Raw genomic sequence first — 21,195 nt, forward strand, 5'->3', positions numbered from 1 at the left:
CCCGCCGGGGAGCAGGGTCTGGGACTTGCTCCTCTCCGTGAGGCTTCCAGAAGCAGCAGCATGTCCCACCTCCGGCTCCTATGCATAGGGTCAGCTAGGGGGTTCCGCATTCTGCCCCCGCCCCAAGTGCTACCCCTACAGCTCCCATTGGCTGGGAAGCATGGCCAATGGGAGCTGCAGGGGCGGCACCTGCAGACAGGACAGCATGCAGAGCCAGAGTGGGGAAATGCCGCTGCTTCTGGGAGCTGCTTGAGGTAAGTGCTGCCCGGAGCCTGAACCCGACCCCCTCCCATGCCCCAACCTCCTGCCCCAGCCCCAGCTCTGATCCCCCTCCCACCCTCCGAATCCCTCCGTCCCAGCCCAGAGCAACCTCCTGCACCCTCAACCCCTCATCCCCAACCCCACCCCAGAGCCCACACCCCCAGCTGGAGCCCTCCCTCCTCCCCCCCCGAACAGACCAACCCCCTGCCCCAGCCAGGAGCCCCCTCCTGCACCCTGAACTCCTCATTTCTGGCCCCACCCCAGAGCCTGCACCCCCAGCCAGAGCCCTCATCCCCACCCCCAATTTTGTGAGCATTCGTGGCCCATTGTACAATTTGCATACCCAGATGTGGCCCTTGGGCCAAAAAGTTTGCCCATCCCTGCTCTAGGGGGTGCAGCGGGGCCCGAGCCTGCCCCCAGTGCCCGGGGGGGGGAGTAAACACATTCCCTTAATAGTAAGGGGCGGGGAGTGGGAGGAAAAGTTTGGGCACTGCTGGACTAGATAATCACACTCTTCTATGAAATCTATGAAAAATCACTGATTTTAATCTTGTTTTACATTTTTACTTTTTATTTTCCTAAAGAAAGTTACCAACCAGTGGGAATCAACCTATTAAAACATGCTCATTCAAAACTCAATATAGCCTTTGCACTAAATTTGGTACTTCTTGCTAATCAGAAGGTTACACTATATTTAATTATATAGCTTAACATACATCTAACATCATTTTTGATGTTAGAAATGGTGAATTTTTTATTTCCTAGATGACTGTTTACTCATGATTTGTGTCAAATTCTATTTGAATGGAAATTGGCATTTAAAACAGTTTTTTATTCGTTAAATAAAACTACCTTAAATATGCTGGATACAAAAGTAAAAGCTTTTATCAAAACATATTTTGAATTTAAAACTACTTGATTTATTAAACAAAGGAAGTATCTCTATTTAGTGAAGTGAACTGGTTATTTCTGGTCACCAAGTCCTTCCCCAATTTTAGAACTAGTAGATCTTCTACTTTTACACCTAGATTTTATTCATCAATTGGAAGAGGAAAACAAACTTTCCTGCTTTTACAACTCCCAATTAGTTTCTTAATTGTCAATGAACTAGGCACTGAACTGTACTGAACAGCTGAATGAAATGAAATGAAAATAATAATTTCTGTGCACCTGCAGAAGAGGCTACTACTGTCAAAAACTGGCTTAGCACTTCAACAAACTCTGGTTCCAGGTATATGGCCAGTGACTTCCACCAATTCAGTGGTCGGACTGAAACATCAGCAACAAATATGTACTGATTAATATTATTTATTTAAGTAATTTTAATAGATTATAGTAAGTTTAGGCCATAACACCGGATATCAATTTCAAATTTACATATATTTTTAAAAAATATTTTTAATTAAAATATTTAAATTTATCATTTAAAAAATGATTTTTACCCATCTGAAAGAGAGGGAACACTCAATCACCCAAAATGTCTTTTCAGTCATCATAAGTATGAATTTTATATTCTGGAGGACCGGGGGGAGAAGAAGGGGGTATAACAAGAATGTCTCCTGTGTGAAAGCAGCTAGTAAAGTCTGAGACCTTAAAAGTATCAGAACCATCTGTATTTGAACAAAAGTTACATACCCAGTTAGCAATTTATAAAGATTATCCTCCCCTCCCCAAAATGACAACTGAGTAGAGAAAATGCTCACAGAACTCTACCAAAAACAAGGGATGGGGGAAATGGAAGGCTAGGGTTCTTGAAACAAGGGAAAAAGACATTACCTAATGGGGGGACTGGATGGCAGAGACAGCTGGCTTGCATCCAGCTACAACTTGGTTTGGGGAATAATGAAGTGGATGTAACAGCTGGGAAAAACCAGCTGTGTTAGGAGGAGGGGTGAAAGAGAATAAGCCCAAGTCAGGACCTGGGGGAAACTGTTTTTCCTTCCCCATCATGCATATCACAAGTTACACTACCAAGGACCAGCAGTAATTTTCCAGTATGTTCCATTTAACAACTCTACTTCACCAATTCTGAAATGGCAGAATGGGTGTTGTGTAGCTTCCACTCTTTTATACAAATGTGTCATTTTTCATGCACCCACCATATGCACATTCCTTGCATCGATAGCTAAATGCATTTCTGCCCATGTATGCAGACATTTAGGTAAGACACACATTTTACACTTACTTCCCCTTACATCTTCACCTTTACTTTTTTAAAATTAATTGTAGACTTGCAGCCGACATATTGGCATAAAACTAAGTTTTACTTACAATATGTATTTTCTCAAAAAGTATTATGCAATTAGATCAAGACTTACCAGAGTTTCTCATCTGAGCAAGGAAAAATACTTAATCTTTTTCTTACATACTGTACATATAGACAGGGTAGCCTGCTTCTTTTTGTTGAGTGCATCATTTCATTTTGAATAGTCAGATACTATATTTAGTAGTTAGCACCGAATTTGTTAATTTAACAAGCTCTAGTTTATTCCAAGTCCTAAGGAGAAAGAGAAAAATATATTCTCTTCCCCCTACATTTCCCAGAGTTTCCCTGAAGAGAAGCAACATCCACCAGAAGGCCAATCTCACAGTTTGAGAAGGGCTGCATTAAATGTAAAACATACAACAGAAGGATAACCCTAAAATCACCAGCAAGGGAACCATGAGAAATCTGAAGTAATTAAACAACTGAACCTTTTCACTTGTACCATATGAGAGTTCTAAAACTCTGCATGCAAATCAATTTAGGCTTGCTTAAAAGAATGGTAAATGTCTTTTACTCTTTCATCTAAACTACCCTTAATACTTCAGTTACTGTAATGAATAAAAATATAAAAGAGGCAAATACAGAGATGAAGTCCTGTCTCCCTTAGGGACTAAAACACGTTTGCTATGCTAAACTAAATTTGTTAATACTGGCAAAAGAAAGTAACATATCTCATTTTATGGGACAGACAGAGAAAGTTACCTTAAAAAAAAGGGGTACTTACTGTAAACAAACACGGAGAGTCAAACTGTGTTAGCTACTGGCATTTTCTGTATTGGTAGTGTAACACCGACAGACCCCGGTCGGTGGCAGGCAACATCGAACCTGGGACCTCTGGAACTTAGTGTAGTGTATGAGCCTCCAACTGGCTTTTAGCTAAGGCTGTAAAGCAGTCTCTCTCTCTCACCCCTCATTAAATGGACATAACACCACACTCAGTAGGTGTGGGGGTTACAGTAGCAACACACAATACCATGCTGTCAGAAAACCATGTCATAGAGACTGGCTAAGAGGTAGGCTATGTGGTTTATGAAAATCTGTAACGGCCTTAATGGCTCTCTTTAAACCAGAACGTAAGGAACACACAGTAAACAATTAGGGCCCAGTTCTGTCACATGATCCATTCATGCTTGCATTAACAGTAGTAGGGATTACATAGTTACACATGTAGAAAGATAGGGGAATCAGCCGCTAGTATTTAACATAAGCCAAATTACTTTGAGCAAATATTGGAAACATTCACTGACACATGATTATGAGGTAGAAATCACATCAGAAGTAATCCTAAATTACACGAATGTCATCTACCAAAACCAAAATCAACAAAATTCGAGTTGATGATTGGAATTTGAATTAAGCATCAAAGCAGTATGCAAATCACACAACAGGATGTTGTTCCTACATTTTGTACCAGTCTGAAGAATATTATGCAAGTGGGACAATTCTCTACTTTGAAAATTATGGACTAGTTGCACCAGAGCCATAAAATCTTAGCTTCTTTATTATCTGTACTACCATACAGTATTGCATTGATACTAAAGTTGGAAGTAGTAACATTTCCATGGAACAAATCAACCTTGACAATAAGTATCTTTCCTTGGACTAAGATTGCAGACTCAAAACAAAAACATACCAAATCTGGATACTATCTTCACTGAATTTACTACTGTAAAAGATATCTGTCAGTCATACCTTATTCAGTTTATAAACTTTTTTCGAAAACAGCTAATGTTAAACAATTAACTAAATTGCATTTTTAGATAAATCTCATATCAATGCTCATACCATGTCATAAGCAGTGGACTGTATCGTGCCAGGATTAACACATTTGTTGGATAAAACTCATAGCCAATATGGGATTATGTACTACTACAAACATTTTAGATTCCCTCAGTCAAGGTTCATGATGTAATTTAGCACACTAACCACTTCACAACTGTGATTTGTAAAAAGCCACAACATGGGGTTCTTGGATCTTTCACTACCACAGCCACTCCTGCATTGACCAAAAGTCCAACAAATGCAGGTATCTTGTATAACAGGTGACAATTTTACCACTAAACCGATTGTTCACCGGATGATAACTGAATAGAATTTCACTGCATTTAAAAATACAGAGGATTCAAAAGTAGTATAGTGAAAACTTTAACCAGAAATATAGCCTGCACATGAAATATCTGAGATACCAGGTATTATGTAAGATACCCAACACAGTAGTTTGAGCATTGGCTTACTAAACCTAGGGTTGAGAGTTCAATCCTTGAGGGGGCCCACTTGGGGATCTGGGGCAAAAATCTGTCTGGGGATTGGTCCTCCTTTGAGCAGGAGGCTGGACTAGATGACCTCCTGAAGTCCCTTCCAACCCTGATATTCTATGATTCTATGAAAGTTTGGGGATGAAGAATTAATTGAATCAGAAATGGGAACAAAACTAAACAATCGACTAACTCATGTCCAAAAACTCTCCATAGCACTTTTTGAAAACTGAAGGATGAGTGTCTCTCATTCTTGTACCAGGAAATAAACCCAGACAATATTTTGCACTTAAAGACAAACAAAGTTGACAAATACTAAATTGTACAAATTGAAGAGTATGTGTCTAAAACTATTAGATTGACCAAAGACTGAAGAAACAGACTTGCACCCAGAAGAGACAGGAAACATGACCAAGAAAGACAGAAAGAAAAAGGATCAGATGTTCACCTCTGCTGCAGCCCCTTTAAGCCAGATGAAAGGGCTGGAGTGGCATAAATGTACCTTAAAAGTCCTGAACCCTGCCAAAGGCAGATTCCTACAGCACAGGTACAGTGGAGGACATCCCTAAGGTTGCCTTTCAAGTATGCCTGGCAAGCTCTAGTGAAGGGGGTATTCCAGGACATGGCTAGGGATGGGGCCACAGCACAATACTTCAGAGATTCTGGGTAGCCCAGGGAGGGTGCCATCCATTAGACGGCCCTCTAACCAAAGGGCTGACTAAAATTATGTTGGGGACCCCCAGAGCAGCCCAGTCAGATGGGCACATCTGATCTCCCTCTGGACTACAAGGTCTATCCATCGGCTCATGTGAGATTCTGCACTGTACTTCTTACAACTTATCTGCTCCGTTTTAAAAGAAACACTGGCAATGTCTGATGTTGAACTCTGAAAGCAGGACCCAAGGAAAGTGTGTGCATGGGGCTCAATTTATTGGATGGTAACGAAGGAACAAAACCATGTACCTATCTGTAGAAGTAAACCTCAAAAGGTACTAAGTTCTGAACATCTGGAGCATATTTATGGGTCTGACAAACACTATGCATCACTCTGTCCATTTAGATAATGAAAGGAGGAATTGGAAGTACTGTGGCAGTCCGGTTAACTGATGACTAAGACAAAAATACTCAAAGTAGCATGTCATAGAACAGGGATGGGCAAACTACAGCCCGTGGGCCGTATGTGGCCAGCCGGCCACATCCAGCCGTTTTAATCCGGTTCTCGAGCTCCCGCTGAGGAGCGGGGTCTGGGGCTTGCCCCACTCTGGCACTCCAGCCGGGGAGCAGGGTCAGGGGCCACTCTGCGTGGCTCCTGGAAGCAGCGGCATGTCCCCACTCCGGCTCCTGCGCACGGGGCAGCCAGGGGTGCCATAGTTCCCGGCCAATGGGAGCTGCGGGGGCGGTGCCTGAGGACGGGGCAGCACGCAGCAGAACCTCCTGGCCATGCCTCCATGTAGGAGCTGAAGGGGGGACATGTCACTGCATAAGGTAAGCGCCACCCGGAGCCTGCACCTCTGAGCCTCCCCCGCCCACGCCCTTACCCGCTGTCCCATCCCTGATCCCCCTCACACCCTGAACTCCTCATTTCTGGTGCTACCCCAGAGCTTGCACCTCCAGCCAGAGCCCTCGCCCACTCCCACACCCCACTTTTGTGAGCATTCATGGCCTGCCATACAATTTCTATACCAAGATGTGGCCCTTGGGCCAAAAAGTTTGCCCACCCCTGTCATAAAAAGTCTTCCTCTCAGACCAGGACCTAAAATTACACTAAAGAATGCATTACTTTCTTCAAATACACACATTTTTAGTTTTACCTCTTCATCAGCTGAACAGTCCATTTTTATTTTATTTTTTTTCTTATTCATTTAAAATTTGAATTAAAAATAATTGGAATAGTATTCTGAAGTTACTTCCTGTTAACTCAATAATAAATAGCCTTAGGATTTATTCAGACCAAGATGAGACTATTACTTCAGAAACAGAAAGCAAATTCAAGTCATAATATTTGAACACCTATACCTTTTTCTCTCACACACACACACACACACTTCTTCCTACTGTGAAGGGTTTAATCTTATTAAAAAAAGATAACACTCTAAAAATTAACTTACCCACTAGATCATCATTTGAATAATTCTCTGCTTCAACAGGAACTTCTGTAAATCAAAATTTGCAGCAATTACATATAATGTATCTGTTTTCAAAACTCTTAAATAATCCTGTATGGGTCATTTCAGCAGTAACTATTTCATTAACACAAGCTTCTCTTTCAAAATACCTTTCTGAACAGAAGGGGGCTGTTGCTAGGGGTATGTAATGAGGACACTGGGCTCAATACACACACCTTTTGAAATGTGTGTACACATTGCCCATCCACTTTTTCAGTATGTATACTTTTCACTTATTTACACACATTTACATTTAAAAAACGGTATTACTGTATTTTATTGCCAGAAGCTGGGACTGTACAATAGGGAGTGGATCACTCAATAATTGCCCTGTTTTGCCCATTCTCTCTGAAGCATCTGGCGTAGGCCACTGTAGGAAGACACGATACTGGGCTAGATGGACCAGTGGTCTGACCAAGTATGACTATTCTTATGTCCTTTTGTATTTAAAGCCAAAAAACATATACCTCTTGTCACTCAGCCTCACTGCTTGATAATATTTATTATAGCAAAGGTGCTATTACAAAAATGACCACACTAAAAACTTCAAAAATAGCATGCACTGTAACATTGCTAACCTTTGCAGAACAAATATGGAAACAGAAAGAAGAATTTAGTTCATATCTGCCTAATTAAAAAACAGGATTCCATTTCACAGCAGTCACAGTTCTTGAGTTTCACAATAGAAATATTCGCTAAAAAAAATTAGGTCAGAGGTTTATTGTAGAAGAGTTACTACACAAACCTGTTTCCTGAGGTCCAGCAGCAACAGTGTCTTCTGTATGTTCTTTTCCCTCTGTTACAAAGAAAATTAAGGGGTATATTACACTTACAGTATTGTATGCATGAGTTTGCTTATCACACTAACTGCAAACCCAACAGATGGGTACAGATGTGACACTAGACATTACTTATTAAAATCTGTTACGTGCAATAATTTTTAATGCCTCTTCACTATAATAAATATCTCACTTTCAGTAAAACAGAACTATGTATTAAAACTTTAAATCATTGTAATATGAAATACCAACAGTAATATACACTTTCAGTTAGTTATATTAAAGCAAGATTTTTTTTAAGTTCATTAAACTAAAACATTTTCATAAGAAAAAAACTACATTAATAACGGTCAAACCCTGTAGGCATTACTCAGGAAAAACTCCCATTTAGTTCACTGGAAACACTGACTGAGCATGGACAGAGTAAGGCTTGTAAGATTTTTCTCACAGTGAGCTGACATACTAAATAGCTTTGTATTAAGTTCGGCACAACTAGAATGTAGCCAGCAACACCAAAGCCATAAATGTAAAGGTTTTCAAACTTAAATCTTTTCAAATAGTCTTCAAAATAAAGAGACACAAGGTTGGTGAGGTAATATCTTTTACTGGACCAACTTAAAACCTCTCTCTCTCTCTCTCTCACCAACAGAAGTTGGGTCAATAAAAGATATTACCTCACCCAACTTGTCTCTCTAATATTCTGGAACCGACATGGCAACAATAACACTGCATTCAGAATTAAGAGTCCATACATTCAATTTTTAAAATCAAATGCAAATACATTTCTGCAAGTAATTAAAACATTTATTTAACAGTTGGTGTGTCAGTGGGCAAAATTAACTCTTTCTATTGGGAGATCTGAAACCTCAAATATTTCTTGTAATGCACTGTAGGAAACATTAATTAATTACATCCCTTCCTTTTACAGTTGACAGATATGGCAATTTGAACATGAAAATAAATACTTTTACAAAGCAAATATGCATACCTGATTGCTTTTTATTAATTTCCACGTCCTCAGGAATTTCATCTAGAGTTCAAGGTTTGCAAAAACAAAACAAAAAAACCCCCAATTAGCTGTTTTAGGGTCAAATACTTTAAAAAAAGGCCTCTCATAGATGTTTAAGACTATAAGTAGAAAACATATACCTGGCTCTGTATCTTCATTTACTGGTTCTGGAAGTGCCCCTGCAGCTAAGAAGACAGAATATTTGTAGCAATACCTAAAGTAAGTTTTACACTTGTTAAACCTGCAACTAAACAAAGCAAAGGCTAATTTCTAAGGCTCATATTACCCCTCCCATGGAAAACCTCGCAGAAAGAGAATGAAGATAAGGAAAGTTCTATGAAGTTTGTGTCTGATTCCCAAACAAGCACCTCACCACGTGCGTTCAAGATGAAAAAATTTAAGTCAATTTCAAATAAAATGTCAAAAGGTTAGAAGTTTCCCAAAACCATTAGTAACAACTGTGTTGTATAGAAACTGTACTACACCTCTACCCAGATATAACGCTGTCCTCGGGAGCCAAAAAATCTTACCGTGTTGTAAGTGAAACCGCGTTATATCGAACTTGCTTTGATCCACCGGAGTGCGCAGCCCCGCCCCCCAGAGCGCTGCTTTACTGCGTTATATCCGCATTTGTGTTATATCAGGTCGCGTTATATCGGGGTGGAGGTGTACATGGCAGAGTTAACATTGCTATAGGAGCCAACGCTTTTCGATTTCCTGACTTGTGTGTTAAATTGAAAAATCAAAGCTGCACTAAAATTAGTGGACATGTTTACTAAGACAAACTAATGCTCAATTTTATACTTTACGAGCCTGTGCCAGAGAGCAGGAGAATCATGAAAGATGCCAGGGTTCATGGATTAGTGGGACTTGAAAGATTTCATGTACTATGGTGGGGAATATTGGTCTATTGTTGTGGAACTTTTATAATAAATTAACCCTGCAAAGGGCGAGTTACATGTGGACAATGTGTGTGGAGTTATTAGGGACTCTGGGAGAAAGGGGAAATTGAAGCAGGTAGGTCTGTCATACTGTGGGTATGTCTACACTACCTGCCGGATTGGCGGGCAGCGATCAATCCAGAGGGGGTTGATTTATTGCGTCTAGTCTAGACGAATAAATCGACCCCCAAGCGCTCTCCCGTCGACTCCTGTACTCCACCACCATGAGAGGCGCAGGCGGGGTCGACGGGGGAGCGGCAGCAGTCGACTTACCACAGTGAAGACACCGCAGTGAGTAGGTCTAAGTACACTGACTTCAGCTATGTTATTCACGTAGCTGAAATTGCGTAACTTAGGTCGATCTCCCCCTCCCGGCAGTGTAGACCAGGCGTTAGACCTGCAACCCCAGGCAGGAGCCATCTTATCAAATATGGTGGAGAATGTGGGAGGGCGATGGGCCTCTTGTAAGAGGGGGAACAACCAGTGCATGGAAGAGGGAAATCGAGGCAGGGGGACCCTCGCATGGCCACCCTGAGGCCAGGAGGGGGAGGCCCAGGTGGTGGCCACCCTTTGACACACAGAGACTACTTGCACCAGTAGAGATTAGTCTTACTTGAAACAGGTATGTGGCACCAGTGCAAACTGTGACTTACAGTACATCATTTTCTCTTTTCTACCCCTGGAGGTTTGATTGGTTCAGCTACTCTTGTCACTGCCCATCAATAGCTGAATTCAGGGGAAACCCTCAGTACAGACAAAGCCTAAGGCTCCAATTCTGCAAACAGATATTCCGATGAGCAACTTTAAGCATGCGAGTAAGTCCCATCGGAGTGAATTGGTCTGTTCCTGCAAGGCTCTGAGTACTTTCAGTTTCCATTGCTTACACAGTTAAAGAAACAACACGCAGAAGCAGAACCTAATTTAGTCAAGTCCAAAGCTACTGAAAAAAGTGAAGTATAAAATGGTTAAGGAACAATGAGACCACAAATAAGTTTGGACAACCATGGAGTTCAGATACCACATCCAGAATCTGAGATCCACAAGAGGCAGTAAGCAGTAAAAGTATTAATAAACATTTTGTTATAACCTGGGGGGAAAGAAAACCTGCTTTTATAATTTTTTTTTAAATATAACTCTCCAAATGAAATTAGCTATTTAAAACTACTGTAGGCAACAGAAAAAATCTCAGTCAAGTAAATTTTTTAACGAGTGTTTTCCTCAATTTGTATTAAGATAGAGTAACTTTAAAAAAAATAATCTTTAAGCCCTCCTTTCAGAGAGGAGAGAAGAGAAGAGAACAGCTGCTTATACTCACTTTCATCTTCCTTTTCAGCATCATCAGCTGGTTCTGTTGGGAACAACATTTCTTAGCTTCAAATTTATTATTTTGAGCCAACATCATTGCTAAGCATCAAGAGAACATTTATAAAATGTGAAATGCCTAAAAAAAAGGTTATTTTTAAGGAAGGAATAATGTTTTACAATATTAAGAAATTTCTAATTACTCTATAAAAATGGAAGCAAGTACATGATTTTGTTGAAAGATAACCACAAACAAATCGTCATCTAGAACAGGCTTGCATTACCCAGAGCACTAGACTGAGTCTACCACAGTGGGGCTTAATTTAAATTATGCTTCATTTTAAGGAGGCTAAAATTCCTGACAAGGACTGAGAAAGCGACCATGCCAATATGGTATGGGCCCCAATTTTTGTAACATTTAACAATCTTCTGTGTATAAAACCCTACAAGTAATACAAAAACATTGTTCCATAATTAATGTAAACAACTAACAAATGTATTTATTTTCACCTTGTATGCTTTCTTCATAGTAGTATTCATTTACAGGCTCTTTACCTGAAATGGGGATACATTCAAATGATACCTGACAAGAACATTCTTTAAAATTACCTTTATTAAATGAATGCAGAATTCATAAGCAAGGTGTTATTTACCATCTAATTTACAAAGGGATGCTAGTTTGAAATCCTGTCAATTTCATTGTGTTAAAATAGTTTCAGATATTACATGTCCCAGAATCTCCCTGCCAAATTTCATAGATTCAAAAAAATTACATTTCCCTACTTTTTAAAATGGTTCTCTTTCTCCAACTCTACACAAATAGGGGGAAACAATTGACTAGGCAGGTAGAACAGTGAAGCTACCTATATACAGGTGTTGTAAATGCACCAAAAACAATTTTTTGATACAAACAGAAATATTAACTGCTCTCTCTAATCTTTCAGCAATAGCAATCTTAGATGTTACATGAAAAATAATAGTTTTCAGATAGTGAATTTTAAGTTACCTGTGCACCAATAAAAAAAAAAAAATATCCTTTTGGCTCTAGAAGAAATAGGGTAGCAGTTGGGGTTGTCTTCTCTTTATTTTGGCGTTGCGGAGATTTACTTATATCTAAAGTATCAGAGGGGTATTCACCCACGAAAGCTTATGCTCCAATATGTCTGTTAGTCTATAAGGTGCCACAGGACTCTGTCGCTTATATCTAAAGTTTACTATCCTAAAGTAGTTTACCTTCAGTTTCTTCTGTTTTTCCAGTCTCCAATTCTGCATACGCTAAGGGGATATAATTTTATCTTACAGTTATTTACGTAAGTGCAGTCATACAAAAAACGCTAATAGATTTTTCTGTAAAATAAAATCCAGCATAAACATATTAAGGTTACTAACCTATATGATGTGTTAGCTTTGTTCTTTACTTTCTTCCACTACTTAGTCTTTCTCTCTTCTCTGGAGCGGTCTTGCTCTACCCCTGAACCAATTCTCTTCCCCCTCAATTTTGCCTATTGTTTTTTCCCCCATTACTTTTATAGGTAGGTAAGAATTGTCATACTGGATCAGACCAGTGGTCCATATTCTAGTCCCATATTCAGTCTCCTGTGGCCATCATCAAAGACTTCAGAAGGTGTAAGGTATCTTGCACTAGGCGGCTGTGGGATCATCCGTCCCTAACTTCAGGTTGCCTCTGAATCCCTTTATAGTTAAGCCTTGTCTACACAACGCAGTTTTGTTGACAAAAGGCAGCTTTTGTCAACAAAACAGTGGAGGCCTACACGCTACAATGCTCCTCCTGCCGATTTAACTCGCCTGCTATGTCGACATAATAAAACCACCCTGACAAGAGACAGAACTTTTTGTGACGTAGTTAGAGCGACGCAGCATCAGTGTAGACACTGAGTTCCTTACATCGCCATAACTGGCCTCAAGCCGGTATCCCACAATGCCCACCGTGACTGGTCACTGTTTTGAACTCTGCCATCCTGCAGCCAGCTACACAGCTATGCGCCACTCCTTTTTTTAAAGCCCCAGGAAGTTTTGAAATTGCTCTTCCTGTTTGCTCGGTTGGAGAGGTCACATAGCATCTGCCCAGCGCTCCTGTCTGCACTACAGGGGAAGTGCTGCTTCTACTGAGGCTGTGGGGAGAGGAGGCTGTAGGTCTGAGGCTGGGTCTGTGGGGAGAAATCACTGTAGGGAGGCAGGGGGAAGAGAATCATAAGGCACTCCCTAGATCCCCCCTATCCATGCATCTTCCAAGGTTGCAGCAGTACCCAAGGCTCTCCACCCATGGGAGATTAAACACAATGACAGCCAAATAGTGTTGGAGGAATCCTGCTCTCCCCAACGCTAGGGCCACAGCAGCAGGCAGGCTGCATGGCTGAGTCCCCTACAGCTGCACTTAAAAGAGACACCATGCATACATGCTCACTCAGGCGTGAACCCCTCCACAGAGAGTCTCTCACACACCCCCAACACACATTGTCTGTCACACACACAGTTCCTCTCACACACGCCTCCCATTCTCCTTCCCTCTCCCCCCCTCCAATCAGTGGACTTCTTGTGGTGCTGTTCAGCAATGTTAGTTTGGTCACATTACCAAGTGCTACTTTCAAAAGTGATTTAAAGGGTGTTACGTTTTGGGCACACACAGCAATCATTACAAGGCTCATAGCACAGCGTGACAAATAATGCCAGGCTCAACACACTACAGCAGCACCCATTACTGCGGCTCAGTGTTAAAATGTTCCTTCAAGGCCTCCCTCAGCCGAATAGCGCTCCTCCCCTATTGAGCTCCGCATATAGCCTTGTGGTCATAATGCCCGGCACAATACTAAAGAGCAATGCAGGATCCATGCTTTCTGACAAAGATGGCTGGGCTGCAGGTTACCAGGGCAGTTGGCAATCGAGCTGGCAATCGAGTAGAATCCCCATGGAACGATGGGATTGAGAAACCTGCATCATGTGGTGCTGAACCAGCCCCCACGAGGCACTGCAAATCCTTCCCAAAACATGCTGCGGCCAGTTGCACACTGGGATAGCTACCCATGGTGCACTATTCTCTGTGTCAATGCAAGAGCTGCTATTGTGGATGCGCTCCACTGACACAAGGAGCATAGTATGGACATGCAACAGCGGTTTAATTACAGCGGTGGCTGTACACTGACGTAGCTTAATGTGACCTAAACCTTGAGGCAGGAGGGTCTCTCTTCCAAAATTTGTTTCAATTAACTGCTTTAACTATCAGTATTTTTGTTATCCATATAAACACCAGTCTCTTTGAAACTTGCTAAATTTTTAGCTTTGAGGACATCCTGTGGCAATGGAGTTCCACAACTTGATTATATATGGTGTGGGGGAAAAAATTCCTTTTATGAGTTTGCCACCTTTTAATTTAAAGCTAAAGAATCAGAGTCTTTTCAATCATCACTGTTTATGTGCAAAGCCCTGAAAGAAGCTTCATATTCCTAAATATAGCACACTGCATCCAAACCAAATAAACAAACCTAACTTAATGGTGTTGCCAAGAGGGTAGAGACACCAACAAAGGACATCCAGCACTGAAGGCAGGATCAATGGGTCAAAGCAGAGCCACTAGTGGCAGCTCCAGATGGTTTTGATTGCAGGTCCTGTAGGCTCCTTGCCTGCCTGCAGTCAATAAGCAATGGCCTGGAAGGTTTTAGGGCTACGGTAGTGGCAATGGGCAGCACACAACCAGCAGGTGGAGGGGAGCAATGCTAAACTATCACATCATAACTGTCTGAGGGAGCCCTCCCAAAAAGCTTTGAGCTAAAGAAGTTCCCAACCTGTGTCTTACTGGGTCAGACCTCAAGGGTGAGAATCCTTTGAGGATATTATCTAAAAAAAAAAAAAAAGCCGTATATGTGGAGGTGATAATCCTCAAAATATTGTTCAAAACTAACATCTCATTATAACCACCATTAGCTGAAGAGCATAATCCATCTTTTCCACCACCCAAAGTACATTCTGACTGAATAGGCCACATAAGATATTTGTAACTTTCTGACATGACCCAGATTCCACACTGTAATATAGCTGGATTGTAGGCTGAAGTTAAGGTTGTTTGGGGAGCATTAACTAACAATTATCTAATGCTCAATTACTCTTTAAAAAACTAAGATATTATAATGTTTGATTTAATTGGTATGGATTTGCAGCTTTAACTCCACCTTGATATTTGTTTAAGAACCGTAATATCTTTCCACGTCCAACATAACAGTATTAGATCTCTACCTGTATCTTGAGTCTCAGTCCCTTCTCCATAATTTGGTTCTTAAAAAAAAAAAAAAAAAGGAAGAAGAAGAATTAATATTAACCAAAAGTTCTGGGGTCTGATTTAACAAAGCATCATAAAATGTAACATATTTGCTAAGTGTAGGTGTTAGAGTTGGAAATTAGCTCATCTAGTCAATGCAGCGCATTCAAGTGCTTTTCCCAGTAAAGTTTTGGGGCCTGACTGTGCAGCAGCTCCACATACACACAGAGCCTTTATTGAAGTCAATGGAAATTCCACACCTGGAACAACTATATAAAACTGGATCCATAAATGTCTCATTAAAAAAATTTAGTCAAGTGAAAGTTCAAAAAGTATTTTTCCATTCAACCAGATGAGATCAAAAAGTTAGATTTCAGCACATTGACCCAAGCAGAGATAAATCCTCAGGACAATTATCAGTGATATGCAGGAAAGTTTTATACAATTATTTGGTCAAGCCAAATTTGCTACCTTTATACATAATTCAAGGGCTATTTTTCCTTTCAAGTCTTTGGACAGGAAAGAGGCTAATTGACTAAAAGGCTTTATTATTATTTTGCTGTTGGGTAATGGCAATTAGAACTTTAAGAATTAGCTATTTATTATACGGAGGTTTAACGTGTTGCTGATGGGAATTTTAAAATTTTGGGAAGGTATGCAGTACATTAAATGGACACCGAGTTTTATATCAAATTTATGCAATGTCAGTAAGTACTAAAAGAAAAGCTCAATTTAAATGCAAACAAATTAACATGTTATTCTAAAAATAGAATACCACAAACTATTTAGAACAAGATTCACAAAAGGACTTATGTGCCTAACTGCCACTTCAGGTGCCTAAATCCCAGAATCAGGCACCAATAGGATTCAAAAATCCCCGCTCAGCTATCCCTGGGACCTTGCAGGAGCCTAAACTCACTTAGCACTTAAATGTTTGTGTCATAACTATAAAGGGAAGGGTAACAACCCTCCTGTGTACAATACCATAAAATCCCTCCTGGCCAGAGGCACCAAAATCCTTTTACCTGTAAAGAGTTAAGAAGCTCAGGTAACCTGGCTGACACCTGACCCAAAGGACCAATAAGGGGACAAGATACTTTCAAATGGGGTGGGGGTGGGGAGGGAGGCTTTTGTTTGTGCTCTTTGTTTTGGTGGTGTTCGCTCTTGGGACTAAGAGGGACCAGACACCAATCCATGTTCTCCAAATCTTTCTGAACAAGTCTCTCATATTTCAAACTTGTAAGTAACAGCCAGGCAAGGCGTATTAGTTTATCTTTGTTTTCTCAACTTGTGAATGTTCCCTTTGCTAGAGGGAGGTTTATCCCTGTTTTGTTGCAACTTTGAAACTAAAGCTAGAGAGGGTTCCTCTGGGCTCTTTGAATCTGATTACTCTGTAAAGTTAGTTATTTTCCATCCTGATTTTACAAAGATGATTTTTACCTTTTCTTTATAATAAAATCCTTCTTTTAAGAACCTGACTGATTTTTCCATTGTCCAAAGACCCAGGGGTTTGGGTCTTTGATCACTTTGTAACCAAATATTGTTCAAAAAGTTGGTTTCTGTTTTTTAATACATTGTTACTACTTGAAAGCAATTGAAAACTACCAATGTATTGCTTTACTTTTTGTATTAATATTCATAATCAAAATCTGAAAGTTAGCATCCCTCTTTTTTGTAATTTCATTGTTACAAATGTGCTTCACTTCTGAGCATCTAGATTAATCTATTTATGTTATGTTTTCCTAGCTCTCCTATTGATAAAAAAGGAAGGGAGGTGAAAATAGGGTCTAGTTTCACAAAAAAGAAAAAATGAAATATTAAAGTATCAGGACAATTAAAATGTAATCTTCATTAAAGACAATAGTTAAAAATATTCATCAGTCTTGGTGCACTATATCTTCTGTTAAAGTATTAAAGTCACAGAATTTAGAGATAACTTTTAACATTTAACCTATTCATGTTATTTAACGAATATACTAAGTTATTTGTTTGAATGGTAAGTTAGTGATATATTTAAAATTAAGACAAAAAAGTTCAATTCAGGTAGAGCTTCCCCCACCCGCAACAGGATTCTGAAAACTTTCCTGCATCAAAAGACAAATTTAAAAATAAGTTCCCACAAGATAGGAAGGTTTAGGTTGAGTCAGTAGCTAGATTTTCCTGTGAAATTCACCAACTATACTACAAAAAATGACATCAATTTACAATGGCAGCACTCAGTCATTTCTATTTACAGCATGATGTAATGGGACATTCTGCTGTTTTGGATTTGATCATTGATTATCCCATAGCACTTAAACATCCTGTGACAGCCTGTATCCCATGTTGACCATTTTTTTAAGATGATAAAATGTTGTACAAAGTACGCCTTGTGGGGTATCATTTGAAAACTCAAATCTACTGAACAATACTGTCCTGGTAAAATGTGTGAATCAATATTGTATGTAAAGTTATAATATTTTACTGTATAACATTGCTGTAACATATTCCAAATTAGAAAAGCAAGCCCAAACCAGTTTTCAGAGACTAAAATACATTGGCACCCCAGCCAGGTGTTAACGGACTACCACCTGGTTAGTTGGTCATTCTCTGGCAGCGGGAAGGCATGGACAAGAAATTTACATTTCATCACAAGGATGGTTCAAACCTCACACCCACAAGGGACTGTTTCTCACCATGGCTTAGCAATGATGTTTCTAGCACAAGAAATTGAATAATAAAGAGGGGAGAAGAACACTTGACCTCACTTCTCCTTCATCTCTGCTTGTAACATCAATGACTCAAAGAACTGAGCTGGGAGGGTGGGGGAAGTCCTGGCTGAAAAAAATCTCAGCCAGTGGACTGCAAAGCATCTGGTGAGAAAGATATTTGCTTTGCATTCATTTTAGTTTGTTAAATTAAATGTCAGTTGCAGTTTATCTTTTATTTCTTATGTAACCAATCCTGACTTTTATGCCTCATTACTTGTAGTCACTTAAAAATCTCTCTTTTCTTCCTGTAGTTAATAAACTTATTTCACTGTTTTAATCCAAACACACTGGTCAGACAAAGTATGTGGGAAACTCCATATAGGATAACAAAACTGGTGCATGTCATTTTCCACTGATGAAATGACACTTTTTATGAGTTTGCATTGTCCAGTAGAGTGCAGGGCAATACAAGATGCACATTTCTGGGAGAAAGTCTGGGACTAGAGAATCTGCTGGTGTTCTTCTGCAGGGTAATTCATAAGTGGGTAGCTAGTGGCACTCAACACAGTGTAGCTGGGATCAAGTTACATGCTGGAGGCTGTGTGATAACTGACCAGGAGTCTGTTCACCGATAAAGCAGAGTAAAAGACATCCTAGGCTGCAGAACTGAGAAAACATGGAAGACAACTAAGGGCTGGTCCACACTAACCCCCCAGTTCAAACTAAGATACGCAACTTCAGCTACGTGAATAACGTAGCTGAAGTCGAAGTATCTTAGTTCGAACTACAAGGTACTTACCGCAGGTCCACACGCGGCAGGCAGGCTCCCCCGTCGACTCCGCGTACTCCTCTCGCGGAGCAGGAGTACCGGTGTCGACAGCGAGCACTTCCGGGATTGATTTATCGCGTCTAGACAAGACGCGATAAATCGATCCCAGAAGATAGACTGCTTACCGCCGAACCCGGAGGTAAGTATAGACATACCCTAAGATTCAGGAGCCTAATACTGAAAGAAAATATAGGAATATTTATTTTAGCTGGTGGGCCTTGTGCCCATAAGGGGAGGCCTAACGTCTTGGCAGACCAAGAGCCCTGCGAAGGGTAGAGGGTACCAAGGATCAAAGAATTCAGAAATGAGTTGAGTCCTGAGTTACTGGCTATTTGGAGAGAGACCGGAAACCTCACACTGGATCTAGTTGAATGCCTGGTAAGCAATGGGTAGGGCCTTACCAAATCCACATTACATTTTGGTCAATTTCACGATCATGGGATTTTAAAAATCATACATTTCATGATTGCAGATATTTAAAACTGAAATGTCACGACATTGTAACTGTAGGGGTCCTGACCCAAAAGAGGGTAGTGGTGGGGGAGGGGGTTGTAAAATTATTGTAGGTGGGTTGGGGCATTGCCACCCTTACTTCTGCGCTGCTGCTGCTGGTAGGCAGCCAGGAGTCCAGCTCGGAAGGCAGCACTGCCACCAGCAGCAGCGCAGATATAAGGATGGCATAGTATAATATTGCTACCCTTACTACTGGGCTGCTGCCTTCAGAGCTGGGCCCTCATCCAGAAGCCACCACTCTCCAGCCACCCAGCTCTAAAGGGAGTGAAGAAGTAAGGGTGGCAATACCATGCCCCTGCTACAATAACCTTGCAACCCCCCTCACAGCCCTCTTTTGGGTCAGGATCCCCAGTGTGAGAAACGCTGGTCTCTCCCTGTGAAATCTGTATAGTATACAAAAGACCAGGGGAGAGCAGATTTCACAGTCCATGGCGCATTTTTCACAGCTGTGAATTTGGTAGGGCCCTAGCAATGGGTAGCTATTGCCCCTACCCAGTATTAAGTTAATAAAGTTATTGCCTGCTATTTAAGATCCATTCTAGTGTCTGTCTTTCACACATGCATGTTCTGAGCAAGATAGTGTTCCACTCATGTGGCTCCATTACTGGGGCAGCTGCATTGTTTTACATTACATACAAGTTAAGTTTATAAAGCGCTTTGGAATCCTGCAGGATGGAAGCTATAATATAAATGTAAGGCATCATCAAAAAGTTGATGAAGTCCTTAAACTGTAGGAAGAAAGGCACACCGCTCCCCCGACACCCAAATGAAATGAAGTTTTTTAACCACATGGTATAAAAAGGAAAAAGTATTTTTTTTCAGTACCTCCATGATGTTCAACAGCATCTTCCTGTGCTAATTCAGGGTTATCTAAAAAGAAAGATATATTTACTTGCTTCGTTTAACCTGTCATAAAATAGCCAAGCAACACAGCAGTAACCAAAATACCCTGTGAGTAAACAGTTAGCTCCACTCCAATTATATTCCAGATACTAATAGTATTTGTAATCATGCAACTTTATGTTTAAGCACTGAATACTGTTTTATAAAACCACACATCCCACAAGCTACAATAGGAATCCCCAGTCTTGGAAACATTTGTGCATGTGCTTAACTTTAAGCATGTGAGTAGTCTCGTTGACTTTGGTGGGACTATTTCCATAAGTCACGTGTGTATTTGCAGGATTGGGGCCTAGGGAGTTGTATTTACAACTATAAAGCAAATAGCATTCCAAAAATTAGGGCAACAGATTTTTGCATTTAATCAAAATAATGTTTCTACATATACCATACATGATCTTAAAAAACATGTGCTAACTTATTTTTCATTTTCCTTGTGGTCTCAGAAACAGGGTAATAATTATTTCAAGATGAAAGGGAAGATAGAATTATGAACTTGATATTGTTTTGTAAACTATATATATTTTTAGATGAGAGAACGTTTGGTTGATAAAGATAACTGTGTTGACACAATATACTTAGTACTACATGACTTGCAGAAGTCTAAGTCAAATCGCATTCTGATTAAAAAATAGCACTTAACAAAAACAACGTAGCACATACTGAATGGATTAAAAACTGTCTGACATTTGAAAAATAACTAAATAGGATTCATCAACTGCGGGTACTATTAGTGTGGTCTGGCATGGATCTGTTCTTGTCCTAGTGCTATCTATCAGTGACCTGGAAGAAAAAACAAAAACCTTTACAAATAAAGTTTGCAGATTAAACAAAGATTGGTGAAGTGGTAAATAAGGACAGATCATTAATATAAAGGGATTTGGACTATCTAGTAAACGGGACTCACTTGACCATTTAATATAGCCAAATGCAAAAGATAATACACCGAGGAACAATGAATCGTGGGTCAGACTTACAAAATGAGGGGGTATATCCTGGAAAACAGAAAACAGCA

The 21,195-nt window shown here is 40.3% G+C and overlaps 1 protein-coding gene across 32 annotated transcripts in view; it reads right to left on the bottom strand.

Annotated features, from left to right (window-relative positions):
* Positions 1-21,195, bottom strand: part of ASPH (aspartate beta-hydroxylase) — a 190,704-nt gene that overhangs the window by 86,625 nt on the left and 82,884 nt on the right. For 15 of the 32 annotated variants that reach the window (XM_065585634.1, XM_024109605.3, XM_024109592.3 and 12 more), the window contains 9 exons: positions 20,106-20,150; positions 15,227-15,265; positions 12,212-12,253; positions 11,489-11,533; positions 10,992-11,024; positions 8,876-8,920; positions 8,715-8,756; positions 7,693-7,743; positions 6,891-6,935 (listed from right to left, as the gene is read on the bottom strand). In XM_065585634.1, coding sequence (XP_065441706.1) covers positions 6,891-6,935; positions 7,693-7,743; positions 8,715-8,756; positions 8,876-8,920; positions 10,992-11,024; positions 11,489-11,533; positions 12,212-12,253; positions 15,227-15,265; positions 20,106-20,150 — 387 coding nt within the window. The remainder of the gene's footprint in view (positions 1-6,890; positions 6,936-7,692; positions 7,744-8,714; positions 8,757-8,875; positions 8,921-10,991; positions 11,025-11,488; positions 11,534-12,211; positions 12,254-15,226; positions 15,266-20,105; positions 20,151-21,195) is intronic. The other 17 variants (XM_024109599.3, XM_065585620.1, XM_065585628.1 and 14 more) reach the window with 8 other exon arrangements.

Source organism: Chrysemys picta, chromosome 2 (genome assembly GCF_011386835.1).
Source record: "Chrysemys picta bellii isolate R12L10 chromosome 2, ASM1138683v2, whole genome shotgun sequence".
NCBI classification, from domain to species: Eukaryota; Metazoa; Chordata; order Testudines; family Emydidae; genus Chrysemys; species Chrysemys picta.